The following is a 21,037-nucleotide window of genomic DNA, read 5'->3' as shown; positions in this document are numbered from 1 at the left end:
TTTTGAGATGTGAGAGATTTGTGATGTTTAGCGTGTTTGGAGTGTGTAGTTAATGTGCTGTCTTGTGTCGTTAGTGTGTAGTGTTGTGGATAGTTTTGTGTTGTGTGTCAGAACAATGAGGCGACTGCTGTTTCCAGGTAGAAACAGGAGTGATACACCTGCTGCTGTCAGACCTGCAGGTATCAGGCTGTGATGTTCTCCTTTATAGTGGACAGAAATTATTTTTTTGGAGTGGCACAAATAATTTGTGTGGCATCTTATTGAATGCAGAACAGCTGATTGTTCTGTAAATAGTTTGAAATGGTTATTAAAAAAGGGGTAAAAGGTAAATGGCTGCAAATAACTTTGTTGTTTGCAAAACTTGTGCATATGATTTTAAAATTGACAATTTATATTTCAATTAAATTTATGAAATATGATTCATTAAACATGTTTGTGGTTGTTACAGTAAAAATATTTCTACTCTGATTTTATGTTTTTTGTCTGATTTTAGATCAATTGTGTTAATACAGTATGTAAAAAATGAAAACATGACTGTAAATTCAGACACGTGAGGTTGTGCTGAAAAGAATGATACCAAGTAAGTAACGAATATATTTACTTTTCAAGTAATTAATTACTTTTAGAATCTTGTAACTCAGTTACTAACTCAGTTACTTTTTTGAAGAAGTAACCTGTAACTATAACCAATTACTTTTTCAAAGTAACTTGCCCAACACTGTTCATAAGTGAGGGAAGACTGGCGCAGGATATTGACAAATGGACTGTTTTGGTGACATTAGTAATGTGGGTGGTATGAAACCTATAGAGAGAGCTGAAGCTTTGTGTAGCTAAGTGATAATCTAGAAAACTTAAGGATTTGTGAAAGATCTATGAAGAGCAGTGGCCAAAAATCCCCACTGAGTGCACACGAACCTGGTGACCAACTACAAGAAACATTTGACAGCTCTGCTTGCCAACAAGAATTAATCCAAGTAATAAATCATATTTTCCAAGGGGATACTTCTTTCCTTCATTTTTTTCATAAGTGTTTAAAATTATGACTTAAAAAGGGAGAGAAATACTTATTTCTCCCGCAGCAGTACTTGCTAAAAATCATCATGTTGTCAATGCCAGCATGTGGAGAGCATTGCAAAATCATATGCTTAACCTTGTGATAGAGCTATTGTACCTATTTTATGGTAATCATTGCATATCTAAATAAAAAAGAATGCAAATCGGTGCAATTTTTAAAATTCTAAACGATTCTTTTAACTTAAAATTGAAAAGAGGTCTTGGCTGTATTAAATGCCACTTTAATTTTACTAGTTTGTTGTAAATAACTAAGCTTTAAAAAGCCAAGGGGTTAAAGCTTATCCCAGCATGCCATTTTCCCCCCATTATTATAAAAGCAAAGCATTAGGCCAACCGGCCCTGGATTCATATTTCATGTTCTGCTTTGGACACGGGAAAGGTCTGCATTTAATCTTCACATGAGATTTCCTTCATGGAATGTCTTAATCGACTGTGGAAATAAAATTATGTCCATTGCTTCAACATGCGATTATATTTTATTAGAATAGAGCGCCGCATGCTCCCCTGTGCCAGTCAGGCATTCCTCTGCAGGGAGTTGACTGGACCCAAATATCTGTGCTTCACACAGCTCTGTTTCATTACCCCCCCCGAAACACTAAACCTAGAAAATCTGTTTAAACACACTCGAGCATTTATTTTGAAAATCCGCACTACAAAAACTCAAAAGGTCTTGATTGAGCCTGGAGTGAGAAACTGGACACTCTGGATATGTTTAAAAATTGCTGCCAAGAAGAAAAGCACACATCTTATGTCCACAGAGATCCAGACACATTCCTAATGCAAACTTGAGGGTCGGTGGGATTTTTCTCATTGTCGCTGTGTTGCACAAGAAATCTGACCTTCAACATTTCACCACTGGCTGCGGTGTACTCTGTAAGAGTCCAAAACTCAATGTTCCAGCAATGGTAATGACATAATATTTATTCCAAGAGATTTACTATAGTAATATTTGAAAAAATAAACATCTCACACAGTACGCCATCGTCTTAAACGCAAAGCATCTTTCATGTGTCACCTGCAGTTTTATTTGTTATGAAAAGTATGACAAGAATAAGTTTGCAGAAATAATTGTTCAGGAGATGCAGTAGAAAACTCTAAAAACTAGGCTGACCTTGAGGCCTGCTGTAGAGCCAAAATACCCCGAGGCATCAGTAAACAGTCAGGCCGTTCCGCTGAGACTAGCCTTTTTTCCACCACAAATTAAAAATATCAACCAAAATTAATTCAGTACGTTCTTTACTACAAAATGAAGCCAACATACTCGTAGCCGGGTAAATAATAGTTTACTGCAGTTATGTCCCCACTGGCTAATAACAGACAAGGATTCAAGGGAAGGGTAAACAACAAAGATATTTAGAAATCCCTTAAACTCCTTTAAAAACAGCTAACAGGCTCTGGGGAGGCAAATCCATGACTGATGCTTTTACTGCATAGGCAATGTGTTTGGGATCACGGTCATGCTGAAAAATGAAGCCAATCAGACACTTTCCAGATGGTATTGTATGGTGTAGTACTTTTCTGTGTTCATAATTCCATCAGTTTGACCAGATCTCCAACACCACTGGCAGAAATGGAGCCCCAAACCATGAAAGAGACACCATTGTTTTACAGATGGCTGACGACAGTAGTGTACCTCTCTCCTTACCATCTCCAAACACACTGATAAAATGTCAAATTGGGATTCATCACTTTTCAGCCCAGTTCTTATGTAATTTGGCATACTTCAGCCTTTTCTGCCTGCTTCAGTGAACAGTAGATGGAGCAGCTGATGGGCCACATGCCTCTCTCTGCTGGATTTTTTTCTATATTACTTAAGGACATGAATTTCAAGTGCTGTTCATCAGATAGTTTTTAAACCTACTTTACTTTTACTTTAAGCCTGAATTTCACAGCACCAATTTCCTGAAATGTTTTAAGGACACACAGCAAACCATCCTGACATACACTAAGTTTTATAAATACTATTTTATGCTGGTGAAACTGTGTTTTGTTTGGTATTTTTCATAGATTCAACAAGAGAAAAGGGAACAGATTGTGTAACAAAGTGCAAAAACGTACTATTTAAAAGTGGTTCTTTGCAAAGTCTTCTTTTATATTTAGACACAACACCAGTTTGTTGCTTGAGTTGGGTGCCTTTGTTATGTTTGAATGATTCATAGCTCAGTGTTAACTGGCTTAATAAAAAAAACATTCTTCTGAAAAAGCGCAGGTCCAAGGACTGGATTGAAAATGAGTGAAAAAGCAGTCAATATGAAAGGAAAGCCTGCAGAACTGCTGCTCAAAACCACTAAAATTATTACAAGAAAGTCTGATTTCTTAGAAAAAAATTGTTGATCTGATTTGTCTCCAAAAACTTCAAGATGTTATTCTATTATTTCAGGGGTCGGCAACCCTACACGCGAAGGGTTAACTGATGGCACGACCATAGCTGGACTGGCCATCGGGCATACCGGGCATTTGCTCGGTGGCCCGATGATTTTTATTTTTTGTAACGATATAAACAATAAAAGGTGGTGGATTGGCCAGATGCTGGCCGGTGTGTAAAAATAACTCAGTTGTTTGGTGGTGGTTATGGCGGAGCTTCTACAGATTCAGTAGTAAGTGGTGGAGGCCAGCAGGTGGATGAGGAAAGGGGAGGCAGGAGGAGGAGAGACCCGAGGCAGCCGCCGGTCCGAGTATCAGGTGAACTGAACTTCAGGTAAAAAGTTATGACCTGCAGTCTATCTGGGTCAGATATAAACCAAGTTTAGGTGTAGTTTATTTTCGTTATGCTGACTTTTTACAGTCAGTTACAATAACTGGTACTGCGTACTAGCTAGCATGACAGAGTTTCTATACAGCTGGGTCGGTGCTATGATGTTACTGATAGTGAACTTTATTTTATTCATAAGGTTAGTTAGTAGAGTTGCCAACCGTCCCTTAAAAAGACGGAATCGTCCCGCATTCAGAGAAATTATTACGCGTTTCGTGTTGAGCTGAGAGGGGACGCAGTTTGGCCCGGACTTCAGCTAGGATGGAAAAAGACACAAAGGTGGATTTATTCTGCTGCACAGCTGCCTCTTCTCTCATTCTCTCCCCCTCCCTCTTCTGCTGCTACATACATCCTGTTTCTACTTCAATCATGAAACTGATCAATGATCAGCTGATCGGCTTTTCTCTCGTTTGTTTATCGCCCACTTTGCGCCAGAAAGAGGAAACCGCCAGATGTCGCGCTAAACAAAAGCAGCACGTTTAAGCTTGATCAGCTGTTGTTAGAATTTATTTAATATTAATTTCTAGTATCTGATGTTTGCTGGAGCCACAGCTATAAAAGCTGCTGGTCATGATATCGGTTTGTATATGTGGTGAGAGGGAAACATGCAGATGAGACCAGGAGATGTCCTTACTGAATCATCAGAGCTGAACAGGTGATGGAGAAACAGGTTTACCTTTTAGGTGACATGAATGAGTTGAAGGGAAGTTATGAACTGTTTCTGAGAGACAAATAACACCAGGATCCTATTTTTATGTAGCTGACAGCTGGTAACTGTGCAGGGGCGGATCTAGCAAAGTTTTGCCAGGGGGGCCAGGTGGGGCATTAACTGGGAGAGGGGGGCACAAAGAAATACTTTCTTATTCTCATTTAAAATGTCTGGCTGTTATTAAACAATTATCTGAAGCTTACAACCAAAGTTTTTATCTGATGTAAAATGTAAATCATACATATACCAAAGGACAGTGTACATCACTGTCACAACAGCGTTTGTTTTCATTCAAAGGCTTTATGGCTTTAATACCTGGTGGGCCGGTCTCTAGTCAAAATGCTGGCTGAGTTAATGCCAGTTAATGCAACATTGAAGCAGCTGGAATCCATAGCTGTGCGTGTTCATGGAGCTTGCATTTCCACCTGCTGGACCACTACCTGACAAGTTTAACTGTCTTCAGAACATTGCAGAGACCTTATTGACAGTATTTGGCTCTACATATCTGTGTGAGCAGATTTTCTCTCACATGAGTGTCCTCAGGTAGTTGTCTGAATGCTGGACACTCGGAGACCTGTGTCTCTGAGTGGGAGACCAGTGATCACATTAACGTGTGTGTCTCTGTATTAACAAACATGCCATATTGGCTTAATTTATTTTTCTTATCATTGTTGTGAGGAGACCATAAATAGCATTTGTATTTTCTGTTGTACAGTCCATTTGCTGTTATGAAGTTCTTGTTATGGATAAAAAGTCAAAATAGCTTATAACTATTCGCTGATAGCTGCCAACATCTGCAAACAAATATAATTCTATAAAGTGGTTCTATATATTGTGTAACTGTTCATATAGAGCTTTATTAAATTTATTGCTAATGCAATCATATGGCACACTGACTTCTGAGGAAATTTTAAATGGCACTCGCCATCAGAAAGGTTGCCTACCCCTGTATTATTTAAATACAAGGAGGAAATTCTACAAATGTGTTAGCAAGGGCAGGACCCTGGATAGCTCTGACATCACAGGATGAGCACATTTACTTTAGAGCAGGCTGGTTTAAAAAAAACAACAACCAAACAAACAAAAATACATCCACCTGAACTGTGCAGGAGTAAAAAAGGAATTTAAAGTATGCACTTCAGTTTCTCAGCTGTGAGTGTTGCTCGCAGTGCTTGTCATTCATTTTTCTTATGTTGAAACTTATTCAGAAGATGCTTAATCTCGTTTACCTCCGGGAGATCTGAAAAACTAGTTAAAATTGGGGTCAAGTTTGCAGTAATTGACCCTGTGCACGAGAAAATGCTAACTTCCTGGTTTGAGACCGGATGTGGGGTTGTACATTTCCGGTAGCTTTACTTTGCGGTCAATCGCTACTGCGAAGATATACTCCAAAATCATGTCCAAAACTCAAAAACGGAAAGATCGCGTTAAGTTACAAAGAGGAGAAGGTGGGATCACTCACCACTGTTGTGTCATAAAAAATCTATTGATCAATTTTGACGTTTAAAGAGTTTAGATCGATCAGTTGTTTACATCACTCAACACAAGCAGAACTGCATTACAGAATCAGAAGACACATCGTCCACATTCAGAAGCACATCTCTGTATAGTGACTGGTCTTATGATTTAAACAGGCAAATGTTCAGCATTCAAACTACAGGTGAAGAATAGTCAAACCAGATGTTTCCCTATTATGTCGATATCAGCTAGTCAAGTACACACCTACGCAGCATGTTGACAAACCATGAAAAAAAGCCACACAAAAAAATGAATGATTGCTGGTAACTGTTTCTATACATTAGTATTTACGAAGGGTATGTTGTGACTTACCTTCAGAATTACAGTGGTCCCTCGCTATAACGCAGTTCACCTTTCACCTCGCTGTTTCACAGATTTTTTAGTGCAAGTTTGCATGCTTTGTTTGTTTTTTTTACATCACATTGTGTCCTGCGTCCTGATCGCTGCAGATGATCTCCTCCGTGACGTCTCTCCTGTACAGTACAGAATCGCTGCATCGATCGCTAGCAGTGTGACTCTGAAGTGCAGTACTGTATGTCCACGATGTCCACGCGTCAAAAAATAAAATTGGCTACTTGATTTCACCTATCGCTGGTTATTTTTAGAACATAACACCCGCGATAAACGAGGGACAGCTGAGAAATATAACATTTGAATCCCTTTTCTCTTTTGCTCTGAGGCGCGGGGGAAAAATATCGACAAGTCGATGAACATCATTTACAGATATATTGGGTAAATGCCCAAGACATCTATAGAAATGTAAATCGCCGCTTGATTCATTCATTTGCTTAATGAATGAATAGGACACCGGAAACAAAGCTCCCCACAGGAGTTTCCGCACCGGAAGTAACATATGCTAACGTGCACATAGTCATTGATGGATTGCATTTATATAGCGCTTTTCTAGGCACACAAAGCGCTTTACAATTCCACTATTCATTCACTCTCACATTCACACACTGGTGGAGGCAAGCTACAGTTGTAGCCACAGCTGCCCTGGGGCAGACTGACAGAAGCGAGGCTGCCATATCGCGCCATCGGCCCCTCTGACCAACACCAGTAGGAGGTAGGGTAAAGTGTCTTGCCCAAGGACACAACGACCAGGCCAGAGAGAGCAGGGGGATCGAACCGGCAACCTTCCGGTTACAGATGAGCTTCCCGGTCACCCTGTGGCTCAGGGGAGTTTGACATTATTACTCTTACAGCTTTACCAGTAATGCTGAGTGTGACACACACCTGCACAGACTTCATTCTGTTGTTTAACATACTTTTATTTCTTGTACAGTGAATAGTATTTCGCAAGTATATACAAAAAAATGTACACATTTCCATCACAAGTCTTCAAAGTTAAGCATGAAAAATCTTGAGGAACCATCGTATAAAAGCATTAATAAATGTTGAATTTCAGATTTTGACTTAGAAAAGTAGCAGAAAGTTTCCAACAGTGAATTATGACCCTGTAATAAAAACTTGGATGGTTACAAACAGTTTTGACCAGTCTCCTGACGCAGTCTTTAATCCAGTGTGCCTGCAGAAAAAATAAAGTCAGTAAAACATATTCTGGTTCAAAACTGAGGCAATAAATTCAATACTAAGTGGAATACTGAATTTTGTGCATGTGACGAATTCAATCAGCATCGTAATGCAGACAACTTTAAAAGTTTTTTTTATTTTTATCTTTGTATGGCTTACCTTCGAGAAATGCAAACTCATCTATGGCTTCTATTGCATTGTCTGCGGGGTCAAAAGAAAACAAATGATACAATATTATCACAATATTTTACTCATGGTGTCATATAATTGTGAATTTGCAACATTTTGCAAAATGCTGAGTATTGCAATGACGGATGTTGTGATTTAACACCTTTTTTCAACTGTAAATTATTTCCTCTAACTCTGTCAATCTGTTTTATCCAATAAGATAAAGTTATCTCACTTCAGTTTTTCTTTTTTTGCTGCAAAATGAGATTCCCAAGAGAACTAACACTGTCAGTAAAACCTGCCATAAATTTGTCATAACATGGAGTCAGTCGGTAAGTCATAAATCACATGCAATCTGTTTCTGATAATACGGCAAACTGTGTCAAAAATCACAAATAAGTCCAATCGAGTTGTGCTCATTGACAAAGACTCATTCAGAGTGATGGCAACATGTTGCCAATCTCTCTGCCTTTATCGATTTGATACCAATTATTTGCAAAACTCTGAATAAGTTCTCTGAGAGTGACTGTAGACAGATTAAGTGAAACTGCATCTGTTTGCAGAAAGCCTGCCTCCTATCAGGAGCGTTCAATAATAGTTGTGAGTATGCAACACCTTCAAGCTGTGGGAAACCATCTAGTCACCACAAGTTACAATCAGTTTCAGAAATGTAAAACAAAAGTGAATCCAATCACCATTTTTTTTTTATTTTGTAGCTGCAGGAGCCTGTTGTCCTATTTTTACTTGTGACTGAGCCATTAGCTTGCTCTGAATTAGGACGTAGTGTGTCCAGTGTTGGATGGTTTTTTGGTTGTACTGATTTAATGTAAGTTTACTTAGCTAACATTATCTCAGGATTTTGGTGCATGAGATAAGCCCTCTTGTTCGTAGTATTCCTAGATTATTACAAACTAGAGCTGGGCGATATAAGATTTTTTCATATCACGATATGTTTTTTTCATTTCAGGCGATAACGATATATATCACGATATAAGCCAAATAACTATATTTGTAAGATTTAAATGTGCCGTTGCTCACGAGTAAAATGTGAAATAATCTGCAGCTTGTTTTGATTTAAATATTTATTTCCCATAATAAGTTCAACAGGGTAGATGTACTTAAGGAACATGAGACTTCAGTTTCAGATAAATAAAGGCAAATATTGCAAACTACACAAAAGGCAGCCGCTAAAGCGTTTAAGTTTCAAAATAGAACAAACAAAACAGACTACTAAATTGTCAATTCCACTTAGAAACAAAATTTTAATTCTAAAAATAAATCTTAGTTCGTTTTACAGAAGAACAGACAAAATTGACTAACTTTTGTCAATATCAAATAAACTGAGAACTAAAAGGAAATTCTCAATCTCTCCTTGTTGTATAGCTTAGCTTTTCAAACAGTTTTAACAGTGACTTTAGTCTGACAAAAGCCGAATGACGAATTAGCGCTTTCAGTCAGAGATTGAGCATGCACCGATTTATTGTATTTCCAGACTTGCTTTCGGCACAATTTACAGTGCGCGCTACTCTGTTTTTTGTCAGACTTGAAATAGCCGAAATACCTTCACACTACGGAACTTCTATGGCCCTTCCGTTCGACAATCTCTCCGGCACTGGAGCCATCATCTGTTTTCTCTTCGGTAACCTTCGCTCACGCTCTCGGTTGATTTTTCTCTAGTCGGCAAACTCATTTCCTTCATTACTTGGGCAGCCCGGCTGCAAAAACAAATACACATATGCGCCTTGGCACTTGTGCTGTACGTAACAAGTCACGTGACGTGACGCTGCGGCTGTGATTGGTTCGGCTCTGCGCTACTTAATTTGGATTGGCTGGTTTTTTTTTTTTTAAGAGGACAAGAGAGATGAGGCCTATCGCAATAGTTTAATTTTTCTATCGAGAAAAAGTTATTTCGCAATACATATCGTTATCGTTCTATCGCCCAGCTCTATTACAAACCATATGTCAAACACACAAACTAAACAGACACGGGTGTCTCAGGTAGGGACCAAAAAGTAAAATTGTTGCTGAAGACAGAACACAGGGGTGGGACACAAGAGTATGTCTCTACTGAGTACAAAGCGACATGTGTAGCATGTTTTTGAGTTGTAATGCTGATATTTGAATCAGTCACAGAAAAGGAACAGGGGCCTAAAATTAAAGCACGTCCTGTTTCTTCAAGTCAAATCTCAGCGTGATGTAGCTGTTATTCTGAGAAATATGTCAAATTCAGGCTTATGAAGCAGGTTGTATAATTATCTTTGGGTAAGACACTGATCACCACTGGAGGGTGACTGTGTCTCTGTTATGTTAGAAGCACACAGGCACAGAAAAAGGCACATATATGAATGGGTGAAAGAGGCTTGTAGAAGGAAAGTGCTCTGATGTTCTTTGATAGAACAGGAAAATGCTATACAAGCACCAGCTTAAATGGAATTAAGCACATGTTTAATCCACTTACCCAAGTCTTTTCTTTGCAAAGTTTTCCTCTTCCCTTGCTGTGCATACACTAGAGCATCTTTGGCAATCATCTCAACAAACAACTCCTGTACAAAAAGAAATCCAAAAGAAATCATTCAAAATCAACCAGAGATTTTGAAATAGATTTTTTTATTAACACAAGCCACTGATAAAATATATTTGTGCTGAAATGCACCTGTTTTTGCACAACTGGCTGCTCCCTTAACAGTCACCACAGCAGATCATCTGCCTCCATGCCACCCTATCGCTAGCATGCTCTTCTGCATGTCCTCCTTCACCGCATCAATGAACCTCCTCTAAGATCTTTCCTCTTTTCTTCTTGCCTGGCAGCTCCACAGTCAACATCCAATATATCCACCATCTCTTCTCTGTACATGTCCAAACCATTGTCTCTGAAGTCTGTCTTTAACCCCAAAGCACTCAACCTGAGCTGTCCTTCTAAAACACTCTGTTTCTAATCTTGAGACCAAGAGGTCTCTCCCAACGAAAATCTTAGCACCTCCAGCTCTGTTCCTGCTGCCACCATCTCCAAACCGTACATCGTAGCAAGTCTTACTGACACCAGGCCTTGTAAACCTTCCCTTCCCCTGCTATCCTTCTGTCACACAGTCTCCCAACACTCCCCTCCACCCTGCCTGCACTCTCTTCTTGACCTCTCTTGAGCACTGTTTGTCCCAGGTATTTAAACTCATCTACCTTCACTACCTCTGCTCCTTGCAGCTTTACTGTTACACCTGCCTCCCTGTCATTCACACATGTATCCCATCTTGCTTCTACTAGCTTTCATTCCCTATCTAGCATGAAGTTTGTTCAGTTTGACTAACATTTTAGTTAGACATTAACATGAGTAAATTGTGCGTTTATTCCAAAGGTTAACCTTTGTGTGAATGTGTGTGTGAATGGGTGAATGACTGAATGTAGTGTAAAGCGCTTTGGGGTCCTTAAGGACTAAGTAAAGCGCTATACAAATGCAGGCCATTTACCATTTTACACTAAAGTTTAAATATACTTCAGTAATTTCAGGCTGATAAATTTAGGTCATGGCTGATAAATAAACTAAAATGAAATATAAACATTTAAAAAATAGATTATTTACAATCTGCACTTAAGTTTGATAGCATTATATAAAGAGTCAGCACTCGTGTTACCAGGACCGGTCAGGATATCAGTGGTCTCACCGTGGCTTTAGCGATGATGAACACAGACTCCTGGCTGGCGAGGGACACGTCTGGGTCGGTCTTCATCAGAGCCTTGATGCGGGCCAGCGGGAGTTTGGACAGCCGGCTGTGGCTCACCGTGACTGGGCCCGTCTGCTGCTGCTGGCCGCTGTCCTCCGCCTCGGCCCCGCGGGTCTCCTCCTCACTCTCACACCGGTCAGGATCGTGCTCCGTTGCGGTCACAAGACTCGTCGTCACTGTTGCTGCCATTTTCTGATATTTTGCGATAATTTTATGACTTAAGAAACAAACAAACACGTAGAAACGACTATAGTTTAATAGCTACATGTCACAGATAATAACATCAACAACCGCAGCGAGCGCGCGCCAGCATGTGGTTCCGGGCTTTCGTGAGAAGGCCTGCGCTGATTCGTCAGTGAGTGCAGGCCCCGCCAACTAATCCTCTTCGGTGATTGGACAGACAGGCCTCGCTATTGGCTAAAGTTAAACGTCATTCACCGCACATTGCCGCCTAGATAGCGGGGTGTAGCCAGAGACCTACTAACCAAGGTGTCCGAGTGTAAACACGAAGTCGCAGGTGAAGTTGGCCACAAATAATACTTTGCTATTGTATGGTTAAAATATATCGTTTCTATAACTTTGTAATTTTACATTATTTTGTGTATGCGCTAAATGTTATTTTTTTGTTACATTTCCCAAAAAGTGGGAAAACTCAACTTTGCTCCTCAATATTTCCACTAGGGGGCAGTGGGAACAAACTATTAAAAACAACCCTAACTGTATAGTACTGCACATCAGTATACTCTATTGTGAACTTGGTGAAATATAAATGGCTTATAAAGACTTTAATGACAAGTCAGTAACATTGCATTCATTTGAAGTTTTGTTTGTCTCTGGTGTCCAGTATTAGCTCTACTTTTAATTATTATTGTTGCTGTTAGATTCAACGCACTGTGTGGATTCCTTCATCAGCTGACACAGAGGTCATCCAAGTGTGGATGTGATGTGTGGTGTATGGCTATGGCTGAACACTTTACCATCTAATATCAGCTCTCTCTTGTTATGTGAATACAGCATGATTAATGGGAAGCTGAAGTTTGCTCTTATGGTCTCATGTGATAGTCTTTATTAACTAATTCTCTGTTATTTCAGCTGCTGTTTTATCTGACAACAGTGTTTGGGTTTCAATTGAATGAATTCATAGATTCTCATACCTTCTTTTCATCCATATCTGACAATATTAGCATTTTTCAGCCAATTATGACAGACATATATGTCTGTGTCTCTTCACATCATATTTTCTCCTGTGTAAAACAGAAAAAAAAATCAAAAGTCTACAAAACCTCTATTTCAGAATATACTGCCGCTTTATTTTCCTTGTGATAGTTTCCCTCATATTCACCAAAATCTGCAATGCTTATGACTCTCTGGTAACTTGTCCCTTTCACCGATGAGTACAGTGTTAGACCCACGAACCTTCTTCTTCTGCCTATATTAATAAAAACGTTTTCCCTTCATATGCATTTTTAAGGAATAAATGGCAACAAAGCCTGATGTAGCAAATAAGAAATTAAAGCTCATATATGCAAATTAATATTAATTTATTTATTCTTATTTCATCAGAAGGTTCCCTAAACACTCTATTTCCCCCAAAAAATAAATTTTCTGGCAGTTATTTGAGAAAATCACTATATTAATATGCTTAATATGGTTCAGGCTTTAAAGTGTTAAAGAGCTTAAAGAGCTATTAAAGCTTAAAGCTGTGCTTTTAGTAATCTGCTAGTTCTTTTATGTTTCTCTACGTGTTTGCGTGGGTTTTCTTTGGGTAGTCTGGCTCTCTCTCACAATCCAAAGATTAATTTGTGATTCAAAATTGCCCACAGGGATGAGTGTGAATAGTTTTTCGTCTCTCTGTGTTAGCCTTGTGTCAGATAGGCAACCTGTCCAGGGTGTACCCTGCCTCTCACCCTACAGTAGCTGGGATAGGCTCCAGTCCACCTGCAATAGAGCATCTAAATAGCACATTAAACTCTTACCTGAATACTTTAATGTATGAAGCTGTTTTCATTAGCACTTTATTTTATTCCAGAAAGTTATTAAAACACTTTTTAGTTTTTATTTATTTATATATTTTTATATATTTTTTGTCAGAGCTTCTGACAAACAATAAATATGGTCTAATGAAAAGAACGCCCACTAGCTTGCTTTCATGTGTAAGTTACATGAGCATTATCATCAGTATGAAAGCAGGCATGCTTATTTTTATTCTTTGAAAGTATCTTTGCAGCATTTCCATTGTGTCAGGTCATGTCAGCAGTCCACTAATACACTCTGTTAATAGGATTGTGAGGACTGCTTTAGTCCACTGAAGCTCCATTCACATGTTCAGCCACAGTCAGGTGTTACACTCTGAGGAAGAGATATGAAGGACTCACAGCTCCCAGGTAAAATATTTTAGTTTTATTACTGTTATTGATCAGCTAATGTGATTTGTTTCTTTTTTTATGTTGTTTTCAAAATTAGATGTACTTTTTTAAAAAAATACTTTAAATCATCTATATAATATCTCTTATCAACTGTAGCCTTGGTGATTAGTAAGATTTAGAAAGCCCATATTTGGATGATTTAACATTTTATTTATTTCAGAAGTGCCAGATTGGCAACTGAATACAGCTCCACTCTAATATGTGAATTTTCCACAAAAGATGATTCAAAGCTACTCATTAAATCTCATTCATTGCTATTATTTTTCACATTGACTACATCGCTCCAGTCATACAAGCAGTTACATTTACAGGTAGATTTAACAAGAATAATAGAAAAGCAGTTTCACATGGATCCAAATGCTGATAATAATCATCTGTCTGCTCAGTTTCATACACAGTGTGGAAGTGTAATCCTAATTTGGCAGCTCTGTTCATTCTTGTTCTGCCAGTCTAGTCTTCATTAGCATCCTATTAATAGCTGTCTGCAAGCTAAATGGCACTAATTCTCCATCTAAAAACCCAAGTAATCCTCGGCTATATTTGATCGACAAAGTCCAAGAGGAGGAAAAACATAATTACACTGTAATGTTTAATATTTGTTTATTATTATTGGTAATAGTTGACTGGCTGGTTCATTTTGCTCACAGTCATTTTTGAGAGGTTATGCGTCCTCTCCAAGATGCCCACACAGGATTCAAGTAGCTGGTCTGGCACCTGACCTGACTGTCGGGTCAGATTTGAGATTCTATGCAATGCTCAGACTGTACTGCACAATTTCCTGTAAAAACAAAAGAAACACCGTACGAGGCAGTCGTTTGAGCCAAAGCATTGTTCTGTTTGAGAGAAATTTGTACGCTATCAAAAGAAAATTTAAATTAACCTGCTGATTCTTAAGAACTGTGTCCAAAAAAATGAAGACTTCAATTCCCAGAGCAGAAAAAACAGGAACGGTCAACATCCTGCTTTTGTCCATTAAAAATGAAAACACACATATTGAAATCCATTTACCGTAATCCAGAAATCTTGTTTCCTGCATAGTAATCACAACACTAACACTGCAGATGTGCGATGTTGTAAGTATTTTCAGAAACGGTGTGAGTGGAAGCTCTAACCAGGAGAAGAGATTCACTTTTATTCATTTCAGATTATACTTTGTTTTTGTTCTCCTAAAGCAAAAGAATATAACATTAGCAGATGAGTGATAGCAAAATAAATTAAAACCCAGTTTGCCACATTCTTGTCTATCATAGCATCATTTTCAATAATATCCACTGACAGCTTAAAAGTGCAGTTAGAAACTCGGGTTAAATTAAGGCAGAATACAGGCCTGACGTTTTGACTTATGTGGGATGTACAGTTACATACCAAGTAAGTTGGCATGGAGGTCAATCTTATTATCCATGTCCCATACAGCTCTACTTACAGAACGTGTGTGCGCACTGAGTTTTGCACACACAAAAGTGTGTCTAAGAAGCAATGTCGTCTGGGTCCAAATCTAAAGGAAATCCTAATATTTCTGCTATTTCACACAGCACTGCTGCAACATTTTCACACTTTTTTTGCTTTTACTTCCAAGCCATCAAAATGCATCTATGGCCGAAACAGAAAACGAGCAAAAAATCCAATAATGACTCTCCGAAGACGCAAAAACCAGCCAAGCCCCTGGCTTCTGCTGCCACGTGTGCCATCCCGCAGCTGACTGACGCAGAGAGGAGAGAGCAGTCTCCATTTGAGAGGATCGTCTATGACATGACACACAACGAGAAGATCGTCAATGACCTGGTGCTCGGTCGAAGGATCGGCTTTTACGAGCTGCGTGGAGAAATCGGGCAAGGCAACTTCTCTACAGTCAGGCTGGGCATCCATGCCTTGACGAAAGGTAAAGAACCGTCAGTTATTTAGGATGTTTCATCCCAGTTATTCAGTCACCGTTAGTCATCTTTTTTATGTTTCAAACTCATTCCTGCTTCACTCACATTCCAGTGTTCTGAATAAGTGTTTAAGAGCACCATAAATCTGTGCAGACTTTAAAAAACGCTGCAACAATCATCCTATTAAAAGCCAATTCCCCTCCTTTTGATCAGATGCGTCTCATTTGTTCTTCTGTTAAATCTCCTAAATATACATCCGTCCTTGTTTCAGTCCTTAACCTCATCAGACCTTCTTTAAATCTGTCACTGACAGCTAAGCCTTCTCCCTCCCCTTCTCCTGTCTCAGAGAGAGTAGCTGTTAAAATCATGGACAAGCTGCATCTGGATAAGAAGAAACAGCCTCTGACTTCCTCAGAGATCAGCTGCATGGAGAAGCTGTGCCACCCCAACATAGTGCGCCTTTATGAGGTGATGGAGACGAGCCGGAAGCTGTATCTGGTCATGGAGTACGGCAGCGGTGGAGACTTGTTCTCTCGAATCACCACGAGGGGGAAGCTTAACGACCTGGAAGCCAAGCTGGTCTTCGCACAAATCGTCTCTGCTGTTAAGCACATGGTGAGCTTCGGTTTCACCCTTGGTCACAGCATGAGTCTGTGATATGTTCATTGATTGAAATGAGAAGAGAAAGCATGGAATGAATTAAAAAATCCCAGCTGGACTCAAAATGTGCCAGACTTTATGTGTTACGTGATCAGATTGAAACCTAAAGGCCTCTAACAATAAGTAGAGATGAGAATGTGAAACTGGGTCAAATTTGAGTATCGTGTTAAAGGATACTTTGACATGCAGGGTAGAGCAGACAGAGATCAAGCCACTGACCTCCCGATGAGTAAACGAAGAGAACAGTTTAAGAGTCACTAATTCAATTAAAATGAACTAAAACCAGAAGATGCATAACAAATAAATGTTGGTTAAAGTGTATTATAGATAGTTGCAGTGTAGACAGATGATAAGCATGTAATTTAGGTGTCTGAGTCATGAGTAACTCACAGTATCTGCTCCCAATAACGTTTTTCTTTGTAAAAATTATTGATTTGGGAGATTTCGATACATGAGCCACATCTGTGTAGCAGAAGGAAAAATGTAGCCTGGAATGGCCAGGCCAAATAATGCTTCATCAGTGCATGTGGGTGTTATAATAATAATAGTTAATTAGTTCCCTGTCCGTCTTTATCCCCTCTGAGCGTCTCCTTTTCTTAACAATAGGTTAGTTAAGCTGTTATAGTGGGCAAAGTTTCAAATAATGGGATCAGCTAAGTGCTAGCAGCTGCTCATATTAAATGTCAATAAGAGTGGCCTCAGTCAATCAGACACAAAGACATTCTGACACTGACTGCAAAGCTATTCTAATAGAGTCCAAAAATCTAAATGAGCAGAGTGAAAAATCGATCCTCTTTCAATCAAAATGTAGATATCCGACACAAATGCATTGATAACTTATCATAAGACAAAGCAAAGAAATGTTGCTATATCAGTGTTTTGCCCCACAATGCAGAAATAAACCAGGGTGCTGGCGTTTTCTGTGAACATTAAATGAGAACTCTTTCTAAAATTGTCCATGTGTGTGTAACATTTCAGCACGACTGCAACATCATCCACCGAGACCTGAAACCGGAGAATATCTTCTACACCACCAGCTTTTGCATCAAAGTTGGGGATTTTGGCTTCAGCACAGAGAGCAGCCCTGCTGAGCTTCTCACCACTTTCTGTGGCTCTCCGCCCTACGCTGCTCCTGAACTTTTTAAGGAAAAGGGATACTCTGGACGTTACTCAGACATTTGGGCTTTAGGTATTCTCTTGTACTTCATAGCAACAGCAACGTTACCCTTTTATGGGGAAAATCTGGGCAGGCTGAAGCGCTGCATCCTCCAGGGGGCTTACCGTATCCCCTCTTATGTGCCAGATCCGTGCCAGCTGGTCATCAAAGGCATGCTGCGGATTGTGCCTGCTGATCGCTCCTCTTTAACGCAGATTTCAGACAGTGCTTGGCTGAAGGGGATCGAGTTCCCTCGTCCCTATACGCTGTTGCCGCTGTCTCCCGCTCACTTTGCCCAGACAAATCAGACTCTGTGTGTGGAAGAGCAAGAGGTAAAGAGTTTGCTGTCGGATCTCGGGGTCGTGGCGCTTCATTTCCAGAATAACCCCTGCTTGGACTGCAGGAATCCACTGACAGGGGCCTATCGGATCCTCCTCCATCGAGTCCAGAAGAGGAGGTCGGTCGAGGCTGTGGGTTACTCTTTGCTCCAACCAGATGAGTACGAGAGTCCGAGCAAGTGGTCTGCAGCATCAGTTGACAAACACAATCCTTCCACTGTATGTGCAATACTATAATGACAAAGAACTGCACTGGACTCCTTCATTTGTGGCACCAAAGCGACTTTATCACATGTGTGCGCTCTCATGCAGTCCAGGTAGTATGTTACACACAGACTGAAGTAGCAGTGGCAGTGGATGTGGAGGTCAGAGTGGACAGTTGTTTTCTACATTGTAAATCAATTACAGCTCATAGACCAGGACATGCCTGTGATTACATCACCAACGGCAAGATTACTGACGCAGAACACCTATCAATCACTGAATGGCTATCAGCATCTTCCAATCCTTCTTAGTCAGGACATAAATCTGACCTAATCCAGGTAAGCCTAATGAGAGAGCCACAAGGGAGCATGCTTGGCCCAACAGAAAGTAAAAAAGAAAATGTGTCTCAGGAGGAAATACAAGAAAAAGAGAGAAAACAAAAAATAAATTGTAAAATTAGCCTACCACATTTGCATTACAGCAAATGCCTCAAATGCCTTCATTGGGTATGCATGTGACATAAAAGTGATTATAAATGCAGTTCATGTTGTTCACTAAGGAGGAGAGTCAAGAGCACAATGAATGTTGAGAGTTTACCTTGGTGTTATTATATCTATTTTTTTTTCATATCTTTGTAAATTATTCTCATGTTTGCTCACGTTTTAAAGCAATGTTTTCATAAATCCTCCAGGGATGCTGCCCTGAGCTTAAAGCCACGCTGTATCAGTAATTCTAGCAAAGATTAAGGCCAGATTCATTAAACAGAATAAAGTTATTTTCAAACAGTAATTTAAAACTGTTTCCCCTCTAATCTCCTCATCTGGACATCCTCCCCTGATTCTTTCCTTCCAGCAGGAGGCATGTTATCACAGGACAATGTGATCATTTCGTTCTGCTGCATGCAAGACTCCAGATTTATATTGTTAAAAATTGCAATTTCTACTGGGATGCAAAATGAGATCTTCTTTATTTGTAAACCTTGAAATTCGATAAATCTTCGACTCTCGAGCCAGTTCTCAGGAACTGACTTTGGAGTCAATTCAAGCACTTTCGGGAAAACGAGTTTATGAAAAATGAAAGTGTGCACTGTGAACATAACGTGTCATTTCACCCCAAGTGCATATAAAAACGAACTGGCTCTCTCTCCAGTTAATGGTGGTTAATTTTCCCATCACTTGCACTTCTCCCTGAGGGTACAGCAGTTTCTCTAAACCAGGTATAGCTCTGGGACCAGTAACATTAAAACTTGACGTCAGTCCTGTCAATGACTGCACACACCTGCTCTGTTTCCGATGGGTATTTGGCACTATCATAAGCTTTATATTTTGCAATAAAATTTTTAGCCCTCAACCCGCAGCGTGTTCGCACAAGAATGTGAACACACTTTGTGGGCAAGCGCAGACATATAGAGAGATCACAAAGATCCGAACAAGTGCCAAGAATTAGTCCTGACTCGCTGTTTATTTATGACTCTGCTCTTGTTCGGTACCAGTGGGCAATAAGTGTCTGTTATCATTTCCACTTGAGAAAGCTCTTATCATCAAGTCTCAGCAGAGTCATTCATTAAACTGCTCACAGATCTAATCGCTAATGTTCTTTGTGAACTTAACATTGAGAAAAAAGGGGTTCAAAAGGGTACACGGGCATGGCTGCAAAGTAAGCGGCTTGTTTTCCACCAGAGTCAGTCATTTACATTCAAAGTTAAATGAGCGTGACATATCACTCAACAAACAAAAACATTAGATTTTTCTGTGCGATGTAAAGCCTGAGACCAGAAGGCCAAATCTATGAATTTGCTCATATGATCACATAATAATCTAAGTCTTAATCTTTTTTTCTTTTTACTTTTCTCCCTTCTTCTTTTACACTTGTTACTTTCACATTATTAATGTTCTGCTTTTACCTTTACTCATCCTCTGGGATTATCACAAAGAGCCAAGTTTTTGTCTTCATAAGCAAGTTTGCATTTGTTGGAAATGGTATTTGGCAGTAAAACAGAACCCCTGAGCTCCGAATGAATGACAAATCAGAGCAGAGAAGGTTGTGAAATAGTAAACAGTACATTCCTAATGTGGGCAATTTGTGCTAACTATGAGGTTTTTTGCATAAGAAAACTGCAATTATAGTGGACTGCATGTTAAACATATGTATGTGCATGTACGGGGGGGGGTTGGCCCACCTCCCTGCTTATTCTCTTTCCTAATCTCTCCACCAGAGAAATAAAAGTTCCCCAAAGTCGTTACCTTTTAAACCACCTCACTTTAAGACGTGATAAATGATTTAGTTTTAGTTTGATATCAGCATGAACAAAGACCCTTAATTTATATTTATTATTGCATAGCCAGCTGCTTTTATCTGCACTGATTGGTTTCAGTATGCAGCTGCTTGTTTGTTTGAAGCCATTGAATGTGAGCGTTCTTCCAAGGAAAGAAGAGAAAGTTAAGTGTCTGTCAAATAGAAGCAAGACGTAACACGTCTCAGGGTTTAATTTCTTAAAACTACAACAAATGTTCAGCACTTTTGTTACCTGCAGCACAGAGAGCTGTTTCAAGTCTGTCACGTAAAAACTGAGGAGGACGAGCAACACCTTCACCTTAGTTTAGCTGCGGCTCTTTGAACATTGACTAGTTTACTTTTCTCACACACATATGATTTGAACCGAGAAGACAATCGACTGTGAAACTCTGGCAGCTTTATGAGGACGAGTAATGAAATTTGTCTGTTTCCTGTACTCAACCGTTGGCGATTACACCAACACTAAAGTATGCATCCTTATCTGAACTTGGTGATTCATGTGAGAGCTAAATTATTATCTCATTGAAAGGATTTCAGCGTTAAAGACATAATAATTTCTGATCTACTGGGATCAGCAGTTAAAACCAGTCACCCCAGTGGGCACTGACTTGTGAGTG

At 39.6% G+C, this 21,037-nt stretch overlaps 2 protein-coding genes across 2 annotated transcripts; one reads left to right on the top strand and one right to left on the bottom strand.

Annotated features, from left to right (window-relative positions):
* Positions 1 to 7,343: 7,343 nt before the first annotated feature.
* On the bottom strand, positions 7,344 to 11,793 carry pole4 (polymerase (DNA-directed), epsilon 4, accessory subunit). The gene is made up of 4 exons (XM_063467040.1): positions 11,411 to 11,793; positions 10,213 to 10,297; positions 7,746 to 7,787; positions 7,344 to 7,581 (listed from the first exon to the last, which is right to left on the bottom strand). The coding sequence occupies exons 1-4, from the start codon at positions 11,657 to 11,659 to the stop codon at positions 7,568 to 7,570; spliced, it is 390 nt and encodes a 129-aa protein (XP_063323110.1). The 5' UTR covers positions 11,660 to 11,793; the 3' UTR covers positions 7,344 to 7,567.
* A 1,962-nt stretch (positions 11,794 to 13,755) lies between these two features.
* LOC134620626 (serine/threonine-protein kinase NIM1) lies at positions 13,756 to 20,367 on the top strand. Its single transcript, XM_063466853.1, has 4 exons — positions 13,756 to 13,854; positions 15,473 to 15,775; positions 16,114 to 16,382; positions 17,406 to 20,367. The coding sequence occupies exons 1-4, from the start codon at positions 13,833 to 13,835 to the stop codon at positions 18,156 to 18,158; spliced, it is 1,347 nt and encodes a 448-aa protein (XP_063322923.1). The 5' UTR covers positions 13,756 to 13,832; the 3' UTR covers positions 18,159 to 20,367.
* The last annotated feature ends 670 nt before the right edge of the window (positions 20,368 to 21,037 follow it).

This window comes from Pelmatolapia mariae, linkage group LG23, assembly GCF_036321145.2.
Source record: "Pelmatolapia mariae isolate MD_Pm_ZW linkage group LG23, Pm_UMD_F_2, whole genome shotgun sequence".
NCBI lineage: Eukaryota > Metazoa > Chordata > Actinopteri > Cichliformes > Cichlidae > Pelmatolapia > Pelmatolapia mariae.
Note: the sequence above shows the minus strand (reverse complement) of the source record. Positions and strands in the feature narration are given on the sequence as shown.

What these genes read in the sequence shown, in the direction of transcription:
- pole4 (XM_063467040.1), bottom strand. Translation starts at nt 11,659, where the DNA reads ATGGCAGCAACAGTGACGACGAGTCTTGTGACCGCAACGGAGCACGAT. An exon ending in TCATCATCGCTAAAGCCACG is followed by an intron (nt 10,298 to 11,410) that starts GTGAGACCACTG and finishes CTTTTTGTACAG; the next exon opens with GAGTTGTTTGTTGAGATGAT. An exon ending in TTTGCAAAGAAAAGACTTGG is followed by an intron (nt 7,788 to 10,212) that starts GTAAGTGGATTA and finishes TTGACCCCGCAG; the next exon opens with ACAATGCAATAGAAGCCATA.
- LOC134620626 (XM_063466853.1), top strand. Translation starts at nt 13,833, where the DNA reads ATGAAGGACTCACAGCTCCCAG. An exon ending in GAAGGACTCACAGCTCCCAG is followed by an intron (nt 13,855 to 15,472) that starts GTAAAATATTTT and finishes TTTACTTCCAAG; the next exon opens with CCATCAAAATGCATCTATGG. An exon ending in TCTCTGCTGTTAAGCACATG is followed by an intron (nt 16,383 to 17,405) that starts GTGAGCTTCGGT and finishes GTAACATTTCAG; the next exon opens with CACGACTGCAACATCATCCA.